We start from the raw sequence: 22,576 nt of genomic DNA on the forward strand, positions 1-22,576 counted from the left end.
ATTGCACTGTATATTCATTCCTTAGCCCCTAACCCTAACCTTAGGCAATGCATGCCTAACCCTAACCTTAAAGGAACATGCCAACATTATGGGAAATGTGCTTTACCACCTTCTCCAGAGTCAGACAAGAAGATAAATACCAATGTCCTCTCTGTGCATTCAGTAGAAAACTATCCGGCTGCAAGCTAGCCTAGCTTAGCACAAATTAATTTATCGAATACAGACCACTAGCCTAGCTGTTGGCCAAAAACACCTCTCCCGGAGTTTTAAACTAGGCTAGTGGTCCATATCTGCTTCCATTCATTTGTGCTAAGCCAGGCTAACTTGCAGTCGGATAGCTTTCTATTGAACGCACAGAGAGGACATTGGTATTGGTTTATTCCTTTAAACTCTAACCCTAAAATCTGCTTTTCCCCATTTGGGGACAGTGTTTTTGTCCAGTATTTGACACGCTGTCCCTCGTCAACTGGTTTGTTATTATACTTGAAATCAGGAACGCACACAGACTTCCTTACTCCATACTTTACACTGTACGCATGGCAGGTCTATCTATAGGCAACAGCTGTTTTCTCTTTGTCCACACAGCTCTGGGTTAATAGTAACACAATGTACATGTTACACAATAGTTCTATTCTGCCCCCAGATCATCAATCACTGCACTGGAACCCAAACAAAGTCATACAAGTGAAGGTTTTTTCCTTGTCATGTTTGAACAGGCAAACGCAGATCATACAGTCAGGCTTCAAGGTATTCGATGGAAACTTCATGGCATGTTTGTCCAACTTGATAGATAGTCCTTATTATTAAGCAGAGATAGGTATATGGTGGTGCTGACAGTCACTGGTCAGATGGTGAGATATTACTGGTTGTAAATAGATGTGCTCTAGGGATAAACAACCAGAGGCATATTGCCACTCTGTAGAACATTGAATAATTCACCTCCAACATGTCAGTAATTGTTTGAACAGCGATGAGTCATGTGTTGGGCTAATGGTGCCACAGTATACAGCAAGCTCTCGAGACTGACATGTGTGCATAACCGGCACACTATCAAACTAGAGTCAAATGTACTTTCATACACATATCATTTTCTCATGTTATCTTGGTGTTCTAATTGGGCTAGCGTGGCCCAGAACCATGCACAGATATTTTGGGTTATACTCAAAACCATTTAGTAATAGAGGTGTTGCCATTTCTTTATGTCAGGCATTTACTTTTTCAGGATCATCTTACCTCTATTTCAAATTAGAAAGGTGGTAGCGGCTGGGTGGCACAGCGGACATTGCGCTCGTCACCAACGCAAGAGACACCGGGTTCGAATCCGGCTGTCGGCGTTGCCTCCGGCTTGGGCCGGCCGTCATACTAACTCAATTGGCAGAGTTAGCGGGTGGAAGTCGATGGGTGGTAATCTGGACGTTGTGGACAGCGACTCCTACAGGTCGGTTGGGGGACGCCTGCACAGCAGAGACAGGAAATGGCGGGGGTAGTGTGAGCCTCCCACACGTTACACCTCGCCAATGAGGGTCCGCGCTGGCAGGTGAAAATATGTGACAGGCTGCCTCCTCGTGTATCGGAGGGGACACGTGATGCAAGGTTTCTATCCTCCCTACAACCGGCCAGTGGGGGGCATATGCGAGCAACGTTCAATACAGGTGAGGAAGAATTGGCACAGCGAAATTGGGATGGGAGAAAAATAGAAAAAAGAGGAGAAAAAGTGGATACAAAAAAAATTAGAAAGGTGGTAAACAACATACACAAAATACACAAATTAACATATCCAAGGAAGGAACTGCGTAGGCTGAGTAGAAGCAGCCTGTAGACTTTATCTCAGCACATGCCTGGTGTTGCCTAGACTAGGGTTTTGATGCCTGGTGTTTCCTAGACTAGGGTTTTTAAAGTACATGTACATTACAGTGAAATTCTTGGTGCTTTATGAGCCCCTGAGAATGTGCTTCATACAGTAAAAAAAACAAGTAACGTAAAAGAGGAATAAAGTCGCAACATATACAAATATACAATATACAAACTAAAGTACAACCTAAGTACAATGAAAGTACAATGAAATAGAAATGCAGGCAATGAGGTACAAAAATGCAAACTGAAAAGAAAATTGCTAAATGCTAAAATGAGGTACGGATGTAGTGCAAATGTCTTTAATAAATAGATAAAAACTTCCGGGTTGACTACAATATGTAGTGCACGCGTTTGGTAACAGCTCCGCTCCCGTCACCGTTAATTTAGTTCAAAAACATTATTTTAACAAATACCAATGAGATTAAACCACATCGTATGTATTAATAAGAACTTCTACTAACTATATCAAAAGACATAAAGACTCAACATGGATGCTAAGGATAAGAAAAAGGGTGGAAAGAAACACAAGGCAGGAATTCCAACGGCGCCGATTGAGACACGTTCAAAGAAAATAACAGGCGATGCTGCGGCGGATCCGTTGTTGACAAGCCCCGATGGGGGGAATATAATGGAGAATATACCGGGACCAACGGCGACTGGCTCCGAGAGGGAGACAATAGATGACAACATAACGGGAACGACAGGAAAAAGTACTGTGAAGGATAAAGCAGGGGATTTTGAGAAGATAATCGCCAACAAATCCATCGGTTCCCTCACTGCACCTACAATATCAACTGACACAGGCAGTGCAATTACACAACCCGACTTCAACTCTCTGACTATCCTGATAAAGGAACAGATGGTCGCTTTCAAATTACACGTCGCACACATCGATGCTAAATTCGAAGAGGTTATGAAAGCGGTCGCTGTACAGTCCGTGCGAATCACGACAGTGGAGAATACGGTGACAGAAATTACACAGGTAGTCAAAGAGAACGAGAAGAACGTCAACGATGGATTGATAGAGTTAACGAATGAGATAAAAAAGGTGGAAGAAGCATGTCGGAGGAAAATACAAGAAGTCAAAGATGAAGCGATGGAGAGGCTGCTCGAGACCCAACGTTACTACAGGCGAAATAATATCCGCATAGTGGGACTTGATGAATCAGTCAATTGCACAGACGACAAGTTTCCAACAGTGTTAGCAGAGATTTTGGGTAACAACATTCTAACCACAGAGCCGATAGTGGACCAATGTTACAGAATCGGTACTCGAGAACAAAGAGGCAATGGTCCGAGAGTCATCATTGTTACTCTGCGCAAGACGGTAATAAGAGACGACATCATCAGAGGTGCACGCAACCAAAGGGGGAAACTGAAATATGGTGAAAATTTTATATTTATCTACGAAGATCTATGCAAAGAGGCCATCGCTCAGCGTTTCCCCTACAAGGAGGTGATGCAGAGATTGTTCAAGAGTGGCCTCAGGCCAATGCTAAAATACCCGGCACTATTATCGATCGTGGGAAAAGACGGCCGGAGGGAAGGAATACGCACGCCTAAAGCCGCCAAGGAATACTTGAAGCTACATGGAGCAGGTCCCCCAGGGCAGAACGCAACACTGTCTCGCACCAGATAAGCCTACTCATCTCTCTCTTTCTCTTTGTATTTCAGTAATTTTATTAGAATGACTTTACCACGACTCAACAAAAGTAGCAGATGATATGCATGCCGGCAACACCAAGGCACAAGGTGTATAATATGGTTCGTAATGCATTAAATTTACAGACTTCTGGTCTCCGTGGAGACAAGAATCTATCATTGACATTGTGAACAATCTGGAATATTCTGGGCTCATCGCTCGACTGCTCTGGGACACAAAGGAATATCCCGAAAATACTAGTCGTCATGAACCCTGGGTAGGAAGATCATTCTGGAACACAACAGCAGTCTCTTCGTATTTACTAGGGTATTCTACAACCTTCTAGAATATAATGCACCATTACAACGAAGGCCTGCAACTTTAACATTAACATCCGGTGTGCATAAGCATATGATCAATTGACTGAAGTTTAATCAGGCCTTAATAAGGCTTTAAAAAAAATCAGCCACATCTAAATGTATGAGCACAACAAGGTTATTCTAATATTTTAAATAATCACTCCACTGATTTAGAGATTGGCACAATGTAGCTCTAAAAGTCTCTGTTTTTCTCTTTTATCTCTGTATTCAATTTTATTTTAGTGGTTTTTCCACGATGAGTTTTATTTTAGCTCTCACTCCCTTTTTTTTTATCTTTCATTGTTCTTTTCTATTTTTCTTCATTTTAATGTGTTAGTGTTTGTCTCCAATCTTTTCCTTTTTCTGATGTTTCCTACATAAGTTAGTAGAAGGTTCAAATGAATATATCAATGAAGGTATTCTTTTTTTCATTTTTCATAATATTGTTAGTACATTAAGGGAAGGCGCAAGACCAAAAGCGACATTCTATTGAATTAGAATGAAAGTGTTAGATCCTATGGCAATTAGCATAGGAAGAGTAGGATTACAAAGCTCAGTTTGGGCAATCCGGTGGCCTAAGGGAGGGAGTCATACGCGGAGGATGTGTCTATGGAACACAGGCCTTGTTATGGTTTGTAACCGACCCCAATCGCACAACACAAGACAGGTATGGTGGTTTGCCAAGAAACAGATATTTATTGTGAACAGGGAAAAAGGGCACTGTCCCTTTAAGGGAGAAAACACAAAACACTGGAATAACACAAGAGGGGAAGGTAAAGTGCCTTTAAGAGGCGGGCAGGAAAAGGGAACACCTTGGGAAAGTAAGGGAACGCCTAAGGGAAGGTTAAGGGAACGCCTTGGGACAGAGGAACTAGAGACTAGGTAAACCAGGGACAAGGAGAACTAGGGAGAGAGGACTAGGGACTAGGAGAGCTAGGGATAGAGGACTAGGGACTAGGAGAACTAGGGATAGAGGACTAGGAGAACTAGGGATAGAGGACTAGGGACTAGGAGAACTAGGGAACAGAGGGGACTGAGGCCCGCGGAGGCGGGCTGGGGAAACAGGGAGGAACTGGGGACAAGGAGATCTAGGGACAAGGAACTAGGTGGAACTAGAAGGGGAGAACTTGGGACCAGGAACTAGGAACAGAGGGGACTGAGGCCCGCGGAGGCGGGCTGGGGAACAGGGAGGAACTGGGGACAGAGGACCGCGGAGGCGGGCTGGGGACAGGGAGGAACTGGGGACTGGTGGGAAAACATCTGGGCCGCTCTGCAGAACAGAGGAGAGGGTTAATATTCAAAGGGAACAAACAGAGCAGATGCAGAACAGTCCAAATAACAAAGTAACAAAGTAAATACTATCTTCGTGTGAACAAACACACAGTGGGAGATGAAATGTCCAAAATAATATCCACGAGAGAACAAAACAGAGTGGGAGCTGAAATGTCCAAACTAATAACTAAGAGAGAACTAACGGAGGCAATACGCTGGGGAACAGCAGCGGGACGAGGGCAAGGGGCATTACGCTGAGTGAGTGACATCACAATCTAAACTCACCCAGGCGTATGCGTAAAGGTAAGGGACAGCAGCGGGAACGGGGGCAAGGGCACTACGCTGAGTGAGTGACATCACAATCAAAACTCACCCAGGCGTATGCGTAAAGGTACAGGGACAGCAGCGGGAACGGGGGCAAGGGCACTACGCTGAGTGAGTGACATCACAATCAAAACTCACCCAGGCGTATGCGTAAAGGTACAGGGACAGCAACGGGGCGAGGGCATCGCCACCGGGTGGCTGGCTGTCCGAGCCGAGGGACAGAGTGCTGGAACAGTGGCGGTGGCGAGGGTGTCGTCCACCGGGTAGCCGACTGTCGGAGCCGAGGAACAGGGTGCTGGAACAGTGGCGGTGGCGAGGATGTCGTCCACCGGGTAGCCGCTGTCGGAGCCGAGGAACAGGGTGCTGGAACAGCGGCGGTGGCGAGGATGTCGTCCACCGGGTAGCCGCTGTCGGAGCCGAGGAACAGAGTGCGCGCCACACCTTGGTGTGCGCGTCGGAACAGTGGCGGTGGCGAGGGCGTCGTCCACCGGGTAGCCGCTGTCGGAGCCGAGGAACTGAGTGGCGCGCCACACCTTGGTGTGCGCGTCGGAACAGAGAGACGCATCGGGGTGCGTCTGCGAGGAGGAGTGTGCCAAGCAGGAAGGTCTGGAAGATGCGCGTCGGCGCGCTGAGGTCTGGAGAGCGTGCCAAGCTCGAAGGTCTGGAAGATGCGCGTCTGTGCGCTGGTACGGAGGAGCGTGCCAAGCTCGAAGGTCTGGAAGATGCGCGTCTGTGCGCTGGTACGGAGGAGCGTGCCAAGCTCGAAGGTCTGGAAGATGCGCGTCTGTGCGCTGGTACGGAGGAGCGTGCCAAGCTCGAAGGTCTGGAAGATGCGCGTCTGTGCGCTGGTACGGAGGAGCGTGCCAAGCTCGAAGGTCTGGAAGATGCGCGTCTGTGCGCTGGTACGGAGGAGCGTGCCAAGCTCGAAGGTCTGGAAGATGCGCGTCTGTGCGCTGGTCTGGAGTGGAACACTGGAATGCCTCCCGTAGAGAATTAGAGAGCGCAGAACAATGTCTCCTCCACAGGCTACGGCGACAGCAGACGAAGGCTGGAGCAAACATCTCAAGACTGGAGAGATCCATCTTACAGCATTGGAAGACCAGAGGATCTCCCGAAAAAGTCTAGATGTTAGAGAATAAGACTCAGCATGAATACAACACGACCCCACGCCGAAACGAGGGGAAGAGCCCTGGTATTTAAAGCCCACAGGGGAACTAATTAGCCTGCCACCACAGGTGCGAGAGGTAATTGATAAAAGTCCAGGTGTGGCCACTGAGAGTAAACGAGAGTAAAGAACGAGAGGGTGGGGGCTAGAGAGAGTGAGTAGGGAATTCCTAACAGTAGGCTTAAAGAAGACAGAGAAAGTTGGTGAGCAGCGGACAAAACCTCACAGGCCTGTACGACTCTCTGGGGGAGGGGGAAAAAGGGGATTTCTATTTGTATATATATATGTTTTTAAGCTCGGCTCTCAACGGGACCTCAATAATTGGATGTACATCTATTGTAGCTTCGCACTCCAGAAGCATTACCAAAAACTACACAACAACATGTATAGATTATGGCTAGTTTGAATATAATGATATGGAACACTGGTGGGATAAATAAACAACACAAACGCAAAAGCGTGCTCACACTGATGAAAAAAGAACATGTGGACGTGGCTCTACTAAGCAAAACGCACATTTTAGAGAAAGACATAGATACGTTAGCGGACAACACATATCATAATATTAGTCACTCTTCTTTTGGTACGAGAACTCGAGGTGTAGCCATAGTCGTTAGACGTAAGTTGAATATTGAATTAAAGGGAGTATGGTCTGATGCAGATGGTCGTATAACTATAGCTATGATTGTACACAATAACAGGAAAATAGCGTTGGCAGCGGTATATGCCCCAAATTTGGACGTGTTTCGGCTGTCCTAACTGGGGTGGGTAGTTCATTCCACCATTGTGGGGCAAGGATTGAGAATAGGCGACTTCTCTTTGATGACCCTCCCGGAGCTTGGATAGGAGTAGGTCTGAGGCGGCCAGAAGATGCAGAGCGTAGGGGTCTTGAGGGTGTGTAGTTAGAGACCATTGACCGGAGGTAGGCGGGAGCAGTTCCCTTTGCCGCACGGTATGCTAGGTCGAGGGCCTTGAAGCGGATTCGTGCAGCAATGGGGAGCCAGTGCAGGTCCCTTTTCCAGCGAACAAAAGAATTCATCTAATGCATTAAAGGATTGGTCAAAGATTACAGGTGTAAATGACTTATGGCGATCACTTAATCCCACGACCCGAAAGTACTCTTGTCGATCTGCGAGACATAACACATTATCCAGAATAGATTATGTCTTTGCATCCCCGAGACTATTTGATAACTATGAAGTGGAAATGATACCCAATGCACTATCAGATCACTGTTATTTACTCCTAAAAGGAACATTTGGTATACTATCTTCCCAAGCCCCAAGATGGCGATTTAACTCGATGCTGCTTAATAACAAGGAATTCATTACACAACTCAAAGAAGCTCTTATAGTATTCCTACAGGAGAATGCAAACTCGGTGCAAGACCCCAGAATAATATGGATGTCGGTAAAGGGAATGATCAAGGATTTCACTGATAGCTTTTCCTCCAAAATGCGCAAGAATCGATGCACAAAACTGTCTGAACTGGAAACGCTTTACTCAACGTTATTTAATTCTTTAAAATACAACAACTCAACTCGACTAGAAAATCAAGTTAATGTACTAAAAAAAGAGATCAATGCCATATACAGACAACAATCGGAAATACAAATACGTAGCACAAGACAACAGCAGTACTCCCAAGGTTCTAAACCTAGTCACCTATTAGCCATGCGATTAAGAATTAATGCAAAATTTGCAGATATAACTACCATTAGAGCACAACAAGTACTTGAAACAGACCCTGAAAAAATAAACGATACATTCAAAGAATTCTACTCCGACTTATATAAATCAGAAATGACCTTCGATCAAAACAAAATGGACACATATCTTACTCAAATTATTCTCCCTAAACTTTCAGAGGATGACGCTAAACAGTTAGAAACACCGATCACACTAGAGGAACTCAAGAAGGCCATATCCGAAATACAAAGTGGTAAGGCTCCTGGAAGAGACGGTATCCCACCAGAAATGTACCTTTCTTGTTGGGACATAATTGGACCCTTATTACTAAATATGATCTTATACTCAGTCAAGGAGGGGAACTTCCATAAAAACTACAATATTGCACTCATAACAGTCCTTCTCAAAAAAGACAAAGACCCCACGAGTGCGGTAGTTACAGACCCTTAAGCCTCCTCGGAACCGATATCAAACTGTACTCTAAGGTATTAGCCATCAGATTACAAAAGCATATGACGTCTTTAGTTCATCCGGACCAAACTGGCTTCATAAGAGGCCGCCTGATCACTGATAACATAAGACGAATGCTGCACGTACTAGATGCCGACAAGGACGACACCATACCTAAGGCGATGCTGTCCCTGGATGCAATGAAAGCTTTTGACAGGCTGGAATGGTCGTATCTATGGGCAGTATTAGAGAAGATGGGGTTAGGTAAAGGTTTCATTGATATGATTAAAGTAGTATACAAAGACCCATCGGCCATGATTACTACAGGTATAATCACCTCCGGAATATTTCCGGTATCACGCTCAGCTAGACAGGGTTGCCCTCTTAGTCCCGGACTATTCGATCTATCATTAGAACCTTTAGCACAATATATAAGACAATCCCAATCCATACAACCAATCGTAATCAAGGGCACACAACATAAAATTTGTTTATATGCGGACGACGTAATACTGTTCATGCAAAACCCCAACACCACACTGCCTCATCTGCTCAAGTTGATTTATCGGGATTCAAGATAAATTGGCCGAAGTCGGCTTTCCTTCCACTTAACACCCCTGCAAAAAAAGATATAACCCTCCCAGGAGAGATACCTATGGTAAGACATTTTAGATGCTTGGGAGTGGAAATTTTCCCCACCATAAGACAAACGGTGAAGCACAATTACACAAAAATCCAAAACAAAATCAAAGACGACCTTGATAGGTGGGCAAAACTTAAAAACTCAGTACAGGCACGGATATCAATAGTTAAGATGGACATACTACCTAGAATCAACTTCTTCAGTTCAATGCTACCGTTACCCCCTCCAGAGGGTTACTGGAAAAGATTACACTCCTCCACATACAAATTTATTTGGAATAACAAACCACCACGTATAAAAAGATCCACGGCACAGAGAAATAAAGCAGACGGTGGCATGGCATTTCCAGATTTTTTCCACTATTTTAAGGCGTACACATTAAGACCATTGACAACATGGTTTGATCCCCAAGCATTAGTATCCTGGAGAAAATTAGAAGAAAACATAGTAGCCCCACATAGACTGAAGGACATAGCATACACTAAACTACCAATCAAGCATTGTGAACGGAAATTTGGCCCCATAATTACTCATGCGATCCGGATATGGCGTGAAACACAAAAAAAATATCCTAACCCACATAAATGGCACAATCATACTCCCTTATTCAATAACAATGCACTCTTGATTGAAAAATGACCTATAAGATTCCCTATATGGGAAGAGCAAGGCATACACTCATTAGGGGATGTTTTTAACAAACAGGGTTTTTGTAGTTATGGAGAAATATGCAAAAAAATTAATCTCACCAAGTCCACATGGCTTTTTTACATACAGTTACGGCTATGTTTGAAGTCTCACAGTGTTCCATTAGACATACCAATTGAACACCACAGATACCACAAATTCTTCTATGAAAGAGAGACATCGAGAGGTTTTGTTTCAGATTTTTATCATCAATTACTAACGTCCTCATATGAAACCCTCCAACTAGACTCTGTCTGGAGGAGGGATATACTGTACCAGACCTGGAAAGTGACTTTGATTGGCAAGAAGCCTGGGCAAATGTCCGACTTACATCAAGGACCCCAGACCATCAACAAATCAATCTTAACTATATTCACAGGACATACTTGACTCCTATAAGACTGAACAGAATGGGTCTTAAACAAGACTCCAAATGCTCCCAATGTACAAATGGGGATGAAGGGACATTTATGCACATGTACTGGGACTGCCCACCAGTTAAGATATTCTGGAAAGATGTGACCCAACAATTATCAAAACTCTTATCTTGGAATATACCTGTACACCCCTCTGTATTACTATTGAATGATGTTTTTGAGTTTGCAGTACATCCACAGCTAAAGAGATTGGTTTTATCGGGTATCACAGTAGCTAAAAAGTTTGGTTTCTTACATATCTCGATGTGATTTATCAAGAAATATCTACAGCAAGAATTCTGGGTCTCAATGAATCCAAAATGACAATGTGGTTAGAAGTGGTGGAGAGAATAAAAGCTAGCTTATAATGGTAGTGTCTGGTTAGGAGCGAGGGATAATGGAGGTACTATCCAAAGAGGGGTCCGGGAGGGGGGGGTTCGAGCTGGAGCATATGTGTGTAGGTTTTTAGATAACAGGTATTAGGGGTATATCCTGTATAAGACATTGGTATAAATGGTAATTTCGTTGGATATACACTGTGTATTAATGCTTGTGTATCTTATCGTGTGTTGTCATGTTTGTTTATATGTGTGTTTAAAAAATAATAAAAAAATAAAATACAAAAAAATAAATAGATAAAATATGGTGTTAAAGTGTTTAAAGTGTCTTAAGTGAGTGTTAAGGTGACTGTTTGTTAAAGTGAGTGTGTGCATGTGGATGTGTGTGCAGTGATGAGTGTAGATGGATGGGTTGATGATGTTACACAGAGTCATTGAGTGCCTCCCTGGATGTGTGTCCCCGGCCCAGGTGTGTGTGTTGGAGGGTAACCTGGAGGAGACCGGCCACAAGTACACCGTGGAGATGGAGCGTCTTCAGGCCACTCTCACCCAGCTGGAGGAAGAGCTGTCTCAGCTGAGGCTGGACATGCAGCGCAACAAGACCGACTACGAACAGCTGCTGCGCATCAAGCAGAACCTGGAGATGGAGATAGCCACGTACAGGAGACTGCTGGAGGGGGAAGAGATGTAAGTGATGGAGATGGAGATAGCCACGTACAGGAGACTGCTGGAGGGGGAGGAGATGTAAGTGGGAGAGGGAGATAGCCACGTACAGCTGGAGGGGGAGGAGATGTAAGTGGGAGAAGGAGATAGTCACGTACAGGAGACTGCTGGAGGGGGAGGAGATGTAAGTGGGAGAAGGAGATAGCCACGTACAGGAGACTGCTGGAGGGGGAAGAGATGTAAGTGGGAGAAGGAGATAGCCACGTACAGGAGACTGCTGGAGGGGGAGGAGATGTAAGTGGGAGATGGAGATAGCCACGTACAGGAGACTGCTGGAGGGGAGGAGATGTAAGTGGGAGATGGAGATAGTCACGTACAGGAGACTGCTGGAGGGGAGGAGATGTAAGTGGGAGAAGGAGATAGTCACGTACAGGAGACTGCTGGAGGGGGAGGAGATGTAAGTGGGAGATGGAGATAGTCACGTACAGGAGACTGCTGGAGGGGGAGGAGATGTAAGTGGGAGATGGAGATAGCCACGTACAGGAGACTGCTGGAGGGGGAAGAGATGTAAGTGGGAGAAGGAGATAGTCACGTACAGGAGACTGCTGGAGGGGGAAGAGATGTAAGTGATGGAGGTGGAGATAGCCACGTACAGGAGACTGCTGGAGGGGGAAGAGATGTAAGTGGGAGAAGGAGATAGTCACGTACAGGAGACTGCTGGAGGGGGAAGAGATGTAAGTGATGGAGGTGGAGATAGCCATGTACAGGAGACTGCTGGAGGGGAGGAGATGTAAGTGGGAGAAGGAGATAGTCACGTACAGGAGACTGCTGGAGGGGAGGAGATGTAAGTGGGAGAATGAGATAGTCACGTACAGGAGACTGCTGGAGGGGGAAGAGATGTAAGTGGGAGATGGAGATAGTCACGTACAGGAGACTGCTGGAGGGGGAAGAGATGTAAGTGGGAGATGGAGATAGTCACGTACAGGAGACTGCTGGAGGGGAGGAGATGTATAGGAGATAGTCACGTACAGGAGACTGCTGGAGGGGGAAGAGATGTAAGTGGGAGATGGAGATAGTCACGTACAGGAGACTGCTGGAGGGGGAAGAGATGTAAGTGGGAGATGGAGATAGTCACGTACAGGAGACTGCTGGAGGGGAGGAGATGTATAGGAGATAGTCACGTACAGGAGACTGCTGGAGGGGGAAGAGATGTAAGTGGGAGATGGAGATAGTCACGTACAGGAGACTGCTGGAGGGGGAGGAGATGTAAGTGATGGAGGTGGAGATAGTCACGTACAGGAGACTGCTGGAGGGGAGGAGATGTAAGTGGGAGAAGGAGATAGTCACGTACAGGAGAATGCTGGAGGGGGAAGAGATGTAAGTGGGAGATGGAGATAGTCACGTACAGGAGACTGCTGGAGGGGGAGGAGATGGTAGTGGGAGAAGGAGATAGCCACGTACAGGAGACTGCTGGAGGGGAAGAGATGTAAGTGGGAGAAGAAGATAGTCACGTACAGGAGACTGCTGGAGGGGGAGGAGATGTAAGTGGGAGAAGGAGATAGTCACGTACAGGAGACTGCTGGAGGGGGAGGAGATGTAAGTGGGAGATGGAGATAGCCACGTACAGGAGACTGCTGGAGGGGGAGGAGATGTAAGTGATGGAGGTGGAGATAGCCACGTACAGGAGACTGCTGGAGGGGGAAGAGATGTAAGTGGGAGAAGGAGATAGTCACGTACAGGAGACTGCTGGAGGGGGAAGAGATGTAAGTGATGGAGGTGGAGATAGCCACGTACAGGAGACTGCTGGAGGGGAGGAGATGTAAGTGGGAGAAGGAGATAGTCACGTACAGGAGACTGCTGGAGGGGGAGGAGATGTAAGTGGGAGATGGAGATAGTCACGTACAGGAGACTGCTGGAGGGGGAAGAGATGTAAGTGGGAGAAGGAGATAGTCACGTACAGGAGACTGCTGGAGGGGGAGGAGATGTAAGTGGGAGATGGAGATAGTCACGTACAGGAGACTGCTGGAGGGGGAGGAGATGGTAGTGGGAGAAGGAGATAGCCACGTACAGGAGACTGCTGGAGGGGAAGAGATGTAAGTGGGAGAAGAAGATAGTCACGTACAGGAGACTGCTGGAGGGGGAAGAGATGTAAGTGGGAGAAGGAGATAGTCACGTACAGGAGACTGCTGGAGGGGGAGGAGATGTAAGTGATGGAGGTGGAGATAGCCACGTACAGGAGACTGCTGGAGGGGGAAGAGATGTAAGTGGGAGAAGGAGATAGTCACGTACAGGAGACTGCTGGAGGGGAGGAGATGTAAGTGGGAGAAGGAGATAGTCACGTACAGGAGACTGCTGGAGGGGGAGGAGATGTAAGTGGGAGATGGAGATAGTCACGTACAGGAGACTGCTGGAGGGGAGGAGATGTAAGTGGGAGAAGGAGATAGTCACGTACAGGAGACTGCTTGAGGGGGAGGAGATGTAAGTGATGGAGGTGGAGATAGCCACGTACAGGAGACTGCTGGAGGGGGAGGAGATGTAAGTGATGGAGGTGGAGATAGCCACGTACAGGAGACTGCTGGAGGGGGAGGAGATGTAAGTGGGAGATGGAGATCGTACAGGAGACTGCTGGAGGGGAAGAGATGTAAGTGGGAGAAGAAGATAGTCACGTACAGGAGACTGCTGGAGGGGGAAGAGATGTAAGTGGGAGAAGGAGATAGTCACGTACAGGAGACTGCTGGAGGGGGAGGAGATGTAAGTGATGGAGGTGGAGATAGCCACGTACAGGAGACTGCTGGAGGGGGAAGAGATGTAAGTGGGAGAAGGAGATAGTCACGTACAGGAGACTGCTGGAGGGGAGGAGATGTAAGTGGGAGAAGGAGATAGTCACGTACAGGAGACTGCTGGAGGGGAGGAGATGTAAGTGGGAGATGGAGATAGTCACGTACAGGAGACTGCTGGAGGGGAGGAGATGTAAGTGGGAGAAGGAGATAGTCACGTACAGGAGACTGCTGGAGGGGAGGAGATGTAAGTGGGAGAAGGAGATAGCCACGTACAGGAGACTGCTGGAGGGGGAGGAGATGTAAGTGATGGAGGTGGAGATAGCCACGTACAGGAGACTGCTGGAGGGGGAGGAGATGTAAGTGGGAGATGGAGATCGTACAGGAGACTGCTGGAGGGGGAGGAGATGTAAGTGGGAGATGGAGATAGTCACGTACAGGAGACTGCTGGAGGGGGAGGAGATGGTAGTGGGAGAAGGAGATAGCCACGTACAGGAGACTGCTGGAGGGGAAGAGATGTAAGTGGGAGAAGAAGATAGTCACGTACAGGAGACTGCTGGAGGGGGAAGAGATGTAAGTGGGAGAAGGAGATAGTCACGTACAGGAGACTGCTGGAGGGGGAGGAGATGTAAGTGATGGAGGTGGAGATAGCCACGTACAGGAGACTGCTGGAGGGGGAAGAGATGTAAGTGGGAGAAGGAGATAGTCACGTACAGGAGACTGCTGGAGGGGAGGAGATGTAAGTGGGAGAAGGAGATAGTCACGTACAGGAGACTGCTGGAGGGGGAGGAGATGTAAGTGGGAGATGGAGATAGTCACGTACAGGAGACTGCTGGAGGGGGAGGAGATGTAAGTGGGAGATGGAGATAGCCACGTACAGGAGACTGCTGGAGGGGGAGGAGATGTAAGTGATGGAGGTGGAGATAGCCACGTACAGGAGACTGCTGGAGGGGGAGGAGATGTAAGTGGGAGAAGGAGATAGTCACGTACAGGAGACTGCTGGAGGGGGAAGAGATGTAAGTGATGGAGGTGGAGATAGCCACGTACAGGAGACTGCTGGAGGGGATGAGATGTAAGTGGGAGAAGGAGATAGTCACGTACAGGAGAAATAGTTTTTCTTTGGTGAACTGCCTCTTTAAGGTTAGGCACGGAACAGGAGTTTAGGGATTAGGATAGGTAATAGGAGGAAATGTTTCAGTTCAGGCAGAGAACAAGGAGTGGGTCACCGTGACAGTTAGAGCTAGCATGCTGATTGTGTCAGACATCTGGGCCACAAACATCATATGTCTGATGCTTTGTGATAAGAATGGCTTGGTCCTTTGTAAGAACATACACATCAACTTACCGTAGCCCACTTGAAATAGATACAAGGGATAAGAGGTTGTGGTTCTTTGTCCTCTTGTATTAAAACTCTTGTTCTATCTGTTTGACCTACAGGGTGAAGGAGATACCCCCACCTCCTAAAAGTAAGTACTAAATTATCCAACTACCTAACTGATCCATAAAATATTGCCTTGGACCAAAACCAACATGCTATTACCCATCCATTCATCATGGGAAAACACCCAAAACAACGACTTATCTTGGCCAAGGCAGCGACTAAGAGCGTGATATCGTTCCAACACAATACAACTTATCAGATGACCAACATTGCCTCATTCCATTGGGATCGTAACACAGTGTTGAATGGGTGTTCTCTACCCCTAGCTTCCCTGGAGTCACTAGAACCGTGTTACAATTCAAGGCACACCCTGTTTTCTCTTTGTCTCCCCTCACTCCTCTCTGTTACTGTGACAGTCCATAGTTCAGACTATTATGTTGGTTCATTTAAACTTTCTCTTGCTGATATGACCTATTAATCAAGGGTGTAAAATTACAAGTATAGTTTGTATTTTTCTTGTGGTATGAAATGCTTGCCAGGAGCATAATGGAGTCATAACCACTAGCTTACTTACAAAGTTTGGTGGCCCGAGTTCTGGCCGGGTTCTGAGCAAACCGGGAAGCTTCAGACAGGCGGCAAACAAAAAACGTTTTGAATCCACACCACAACATGTAGACTAAAGCTTTTTACCATCCACTACTGAAAACAACGGTCTTTGCGTTATTTCTACTGCTGTCAATCGATACAAATATTTAATCTGATTAATCGCATGATTGTCCATAGTTAACTCACGATTAATCGCTAATTAATTGCATATTTTGTATCTTTTCTAAATCTACCTTAAACAGATATTTTTCCAGTTTTAATACTCTTATCAACATGAGAGTCAACAAATGCTTGCTTTATGCAGCCATTTAACACAAAAGGATGACCCTCATGCATTGCAAATTTGCATCAAATTCAAAACAGAGTGATGCACAAAATAACTTAAAAGAAAATAATAATTTAAAACACTGAATAAAGTGTGCATGAAATAATAGGGGAAATAAAATGTTAGGAACTTGTTACATTCACCCACACAAGGGCTGAGGACTCACCCCCCCCCCCTGCTCTCTCACACACACACTCCCAGCTCTCTTTCTCTCTTGCCCCTTCCTCATCTCTCTCTCTCTCTCTCTCTCTCTCTCTCTCTCTCTCTCTCTCTCTCTCTCTCTCTCTCTCTCTCTCTCTCTCTCTCTCTCTCTCTCTCTCTCTCTCTCTCTCACTCTCTCTCTCTCTCTCTCCTCTCTCTCTCTCATCTCTCTCTCTCTATCTCTCTCTCTATCTCTTCTTATTTTGTCGTTAACAGCACTACAATTCAGTACAGCAGTAGAAGCCTGACATTAGCTATTCCAGTACACCAGTACAGCTAACGCCTTCTTCGCATAGCTAATCTACAACGTTTCAATACTTCCTCGAGCTAATAACCTTAACGTAACCACCATAAACGGACGTTAGCAATATAGACTGTCGTGTCCATAGTAAAGATTCCCTGGGGCATGTAGATGAGCTTTCGGATGCCGGCTAGCAAAGCTAGCTAGCTACTAACCTTTAGTAAAAATAACAGTATAAACTATACACAATATGTACAACAAAACAATGATTTACATTAGTATTTACAGTGATTTAATATGCAGCGAAATAACGTTATATGATTTAAAATATAAATACAAATGTGGTAACGTGGTTGTTGCTTTTTAAAATGGTGGTTGGCTTTAGAGATAAATGGTTATGATCACCAGAGAGATACTAGCCACAGATTCAGGGTCAGTTATTTTACCATTGTACGAATTGTTAAGCTTATGAATGTAAGGGAAATCTGATCCTAGGTCTGCGACGTCTACGCTGTGGTGACGTCAGTCAGCAGCAGTGTTGTGCTAGTTACTGAAAAATAGTAACTCAGTTACTTTACTAGTTACTTCATTTCAAAGTAACTTCGTTACTGTACTAGTTACTTACACCCAAAAGTAATGAGTTACTGTGAAAAGTAACTATTTAGTTATTTAAAAAAAAATAAATTGCTCAAGTCCCATGCCCCATATACTCAAAATCGGTTGATCAACTTGACAGTTTCCATTCACATCACCGAACTCTGCTAAGCAATGTGGTCTAGAGCGTTTCATTATATATTCCCTCCCCGCTGTATGTATATTTCTCTCCCACCCACCCACCCCCTCCTAATGTACAGTCCCCTCCCCATCATATGTATATACTCTGTCAGGATCTAGGGGTAACAGTACTGTATATTTGAATACCGCTTATGTCACAAATGTATCAGTACTAAATACCTATATGTCCCTATGCCATAAATGTCATGTATGTTGTGTATGTCATAAATGTCTATATGAATTGAAAATGGGGGACCCTGATGGAAACAAGACAAACGTCTTTCTCAGGTCTGCATCCCCTTAACAATTGTATGTATTGAGCCGTACTGTATTGTACCCATTCTGCAATCTGTTAAATAAAGTTTTCATTCATTCATTCATTCATCCATTCATTAATTCATTCATAACCATCTTGCAGCGTTGTTATCAAAGCATTGCAACGTTAGAATAGTTAGGATATCAATTGTGCATGAAAGGACTATATTTATATTGTTTGATTAGTATTATGAGATTCCCTGGCAGATTAAGTACAGTCAAAATCCGTTGATCTTGAGTTTCAGTGAACACATTGCACTCACCGTCACCAGTCTGCGGTGGTCGAGATGTAACGTTAGTCCAGTTGACTCCAGCAGCCCTTCAAACATGTTCTTTATCTCGTTTCCATGTTGTATATTAATTATCTCTCCAAGTAGTTGCTAAATGGTTTGTTAGTTCGTTATTATTACTGCGTTCTTATTATGTAGATTCATAGCGAGCGTCCTCTTGTTGTTTACTGTAGAGAGCGCCTATTTCTTTCAGAACGTCAGTGGCCAATCAGAAGTGCGAAACCAGAATGAGGCTACGGAAAGAAATAATAATAATAATAATACTTCGTTTTATATAGCGCCTTTCAGTCTACAGTAAACAAAACAAACGCAGGCGAAATAAGGACGCTCGCTATGAATCTACATAAAAAGAACGCAGTAACGAACTAACAAACCATTCAGTAACGTAAGTAGCGTTACTGAATTTCAAAAGTAATGCGTTAGAGTACTAGTTGCGGCAAAAAGTAACTTCGTTTCTGTAACGCGTTACTTTGTAACGCGTTAGTCCCAACACTGGTCAGCAGTGCCAAATTGCAGTGTAGTTTCTCAGTGAACAAAAACATAAACGTTGTTATTTTGCTACCTTTACGATTAATTGTGAATATTTACATGTTGAGCTATAGATTGTGGATGAATACGCACAGAAAGGTACACCATGCACATTTTCATGCTTTATTTGTTTTAAACGAGACGATTTAGAAATGGGCAATGGGGAAATACATTGCGTTTTCAAGAGGGTGGACCGCGGAGAAACAGCAATGACGTAACCACTACACCTCCCTATAACCCTGGTGTTATTCTATACCACAGAAGAGCTCGACGTGAGGACCAGGAAGATCGTCAAGGTGGTCACTCAGACCATGGTCAACGGGAAGGTGGTGGACGAGTCCAGCGAGGTGGAGCAGATTGAAGAGATCAAGAAATGAGACACTGCATCCAGAGATAGCGGAGAAGTGAAGACCTCCAACCACAAGTATCTGGCGGAGGATCACATCAACATATTCCCTCGTGTGTCCCCTTTATTCTATGTCTGTTTTCTGTTTTTATACGTCTCAAATAAGAATACCTATATCTTAACCTTGATGTATTGTGTAATTAACTTAAAAACATGGGAACTTGGTTTGAATATAAACAAATCTTCAAGCAGAGATGAAACAACATACTCCTTGCAACTTGGAGCGTTCATGGGAAATGTAGTGAAGTGTCTTTTCTTTAATTCATGTATCTCTATATCTAAGTTCATTGATCGTATAGTGTTCTATTTCACCCTTTCCTCTGCATGGTTTTAGGTATTTTCAGATGTTCGGTTTCAAGTAAGAGGAGACTGACGATATGGTCAAAATCAACGGGCGGCGGTGTTTATTAATAAAACAGCTTTAGGAATTAAAACAGTACATCGTCTCTTTCATTTGGCTGTTGTCTTCTCTCGGTGCTGTTCGCTGTCTTAGGTTGTCCATGGCCAACACCGAGTCCTCTCTTGTGGTTCGCTGGTCTGGTTGTCAAGACGCTGGTCTGGTTGTCAAGACAACCTGGTCTCCTCGTCGATCAGTCAGGGAGTGCTTGCTTTCGTATCGGCGGAGTCCGCTATGAACCTCGGCTCGGTCATCTGGTCTCAATGGCTCTCTGAGTCATCGGCTCTTCAGTAGCCTGAGTGGCGAGTCTCCCTCTGTCTGTGGAGGTTTTTCAGCGCTCCAGTTGCGATGCGATCTCTGTCATCGTCTGTCCCCATGTCTCTGGGTCTTCAGGTCCTTTCTGGTGTGTCAGCGCTTCTCCTGATGCGAAGCGATTTCGTCTGTCATCGGGTCTCAGTCCCTCTGTGTCACGGCTTGGCTCTGCAGGGATCCTTCTCCGTCTCCTCTGAGTGTCACCGGGTGTGTGTGACGTGTCTCTCCAGGTTCCTTCTGGTGTGAGTCGTGTCTCTCATGAGTCGCCATTCGCCCTTTTTATCAGAGGAGAGAGAGAGAGGGGGCGAGAGAGAGGGAGGGGGAGACAGAGAGCGAGAGGGACGGGGAGACCCTGCCTATTCCTGTCACATTCCAGCAGAACTTGTCTGAGGGTGTCCTGTGACCACATGTTACACAATTTTCCTCTGCTGACACAACCAGTTGGTTCTGGTGACAACGGTTTTCACAGTCTATGGGGAGCCAGACTGGCTTTTGATGCATAAATAATAAAACATGAGCTATTTCCATCTACAAACTATTTACCATTCTGTGATTGCATTTTAGAATACTAAGATAATTCTTTATTGTCTAGCCAGTGACTCACTTTTTCAGACAGTGTCCAGACAACAAACCATATCTCCCCGTCCTTTAATAGAACACTTTATTTTCCTGATGAACATTTGACCAATACTTATTCTTTATTGTGACTAAGTTATTCTAATAGTTTCTAAGAGTTTATGCCTACATGTAACCTTATTAGTTTTCTTTATATCCTTGATGCATTTTGAACATTTGGCCTTACTTGAGTGCTGCTGACTCGTCTATCTGAGAGGCTCTTTTTACCACTCCTTTTACTCTGTCCCCTAACCATTCTGCCATGTCGTAACTTGAAAGTCCTTACTTAGGGTAGGGGTCAGTTTTATTGTCTTTAAGGTCAGCCATCTGTTTTCTGGGGAGTCAACCGCCTCTACCCTAGGGTCTCAGGAATACCTTCACATGGTGTTCTAAATAACCTTTCTATCAAGTAGCATTTTGTTTTTCAAATCATTTTCCTTATACATTTCACTTGCATTTATTCATGTTTTCATTTAGAAATATACGACAATCCACCCTTAGGGGGTTTAATAACCTCCTATACAACATTAATATTCTAAATTAAACATGTTTAAAATCATTCTCATAATTTTTGCTAATATTTTCTAAAATTTTCAAAAAAATCCAAAATTTCCCCAAATCGAACTACAAAACCCTTTCCATCTGTACAGTTACAAAATCATCATTTCACCTACCTTTTCCTCCTTTCACAGTTTATACACATTATCAGTTATTATTATGACATCCAGTCTAGGTCCGTCTCTCTATGCAAAGAGATGATCGTACCATTCTCAGCTTCTTTTTGTTTAAGACTATATTTATCCATGTACTTAGCTTAAATGTCTATTTTGTGTAATGGACTCTGCAAGAAAAGATTAATACATCACACCACTAAAAGATTAACTCTCTAAACATTTGAGGGAAATTCAAACAAGCAACATAAATCATTTTTACTCCTTAAAAAGACCACTGAGGCCTCAATTATCCTTTGCTTTCATCCCTGTCAGTTATCCCTGTTTAAACCTCCTAAGGCCTTTACTGCTAACTCGTTTTTGACCGTTTTGTTTCTTCTTGTTGTATTTTGTGCTAATCACCGCCTTTTTCTTCGTTGTATGCAGGTCTCTGGTACTGCTCCGATTTTCCACAGAAGGAATCGATTTTCCCTCTGTCCTTTTTGCATTTTGGATTATTATTTACAAAACACACAATAGATTGGAAACATTTATTTTCACAGATACATCTTTACTGTTCTGCATTTTGACAATACATTTTTCTCCAATTCATTATCTATGTATTTCACAGCTTCTTACGTTAACATTCAATCAAATCATCTTTGTCTCATTTCTTTTTGTGCTGTACTGTTTTACTAGATTCAATATCTCAAGATCAACACAACTACCTCCACCCTTGACAGTGGAATAACCATTATTTCACTTCCAAATACCTCGTTTCCCGACAGCTCCTCGGTCCGGACAGTCAGCTCTAGACGAGGCCAATCACCAACAGATCCTATGTGCATGGTCAACAAACCACAGTCCCTTTAAACACACATCACACACACTCCGCCAGCTTTCAACAAGCCGGTGCAGAGTCTTCCATAAGTCAATCATCAAATTCACATGTCTGCACCCTACATGAACACTAACTGGCCAAATTGCGACCAACAACCTACAGAGCTTTCTTATAGACAGAGAAATATGTTCCCCCAACACTTATCATAACCCAAAAAGTGACACAACCCTCCAGATTCTACATCTGGAGTCTCAATGAGCGGAAAACAAACCATGAACCAGCTCCCGTCCATTCTCAGCTTCCAGCTCATTATCTCAGACCTCCTACCAGTCTCGCTGTGTCACCACCACCTGCTATCCCTGACCGGCGAGAGAACCCTCCCAGCCAGCCAGTTCCTAAAAAAAATATAGTCAAC

General features: G+C 44.9%; 1 protein-coding gene across 4 annotated transcripts in view; it reads left to right on the top strand.

The window, feature by feature from the left end:
* Positions 1-19,468, top strand: part of krt1-c5 (keratin, type 1, gene c5) — a 31,103-nt gene extending 11,635 nt beyond the window's left edge. For 2 of the 4 annotated variants that reach the window (XM_084338165.1, XM_084338166.1), the window contains exons 7-9: positions 11,309-11,526; positions 15,717-15,745; positions 19,202-19,468. In XM_084338165.1, coding sequence (XP_084194291.1) covers positions 11,309-11,526; positions 15,717-15,745; positions 19,202-19,317 — 363 coding nt within the window. In that variant the 3' untranslated portion in view covers positions 19,318-19,468. The remainder of the gene's footprint in view (positions 1-11,308; positions 11,527-15,716; positions 15,746-19,201) is intronic. The other 2 variants (XM_084338167.1, XM_084338168.1) reach the window with 1 other exon arrangement.
* Positions 19,469-22,576: the final 3,108 nt, after the last annotated feature.

This window comes from Notolepis coatsorum, assembly GCF_963971535.1.
Source record: "Notolepis coatsorum genome assembly, chromosome: 2".
NCBI classification, from domain to species: Eukaryota; Metazoa; Chordata; class Actinopteri; order Aulopiformes; family Paralepididae; genus Notolepis; species Notolepis coatsorum.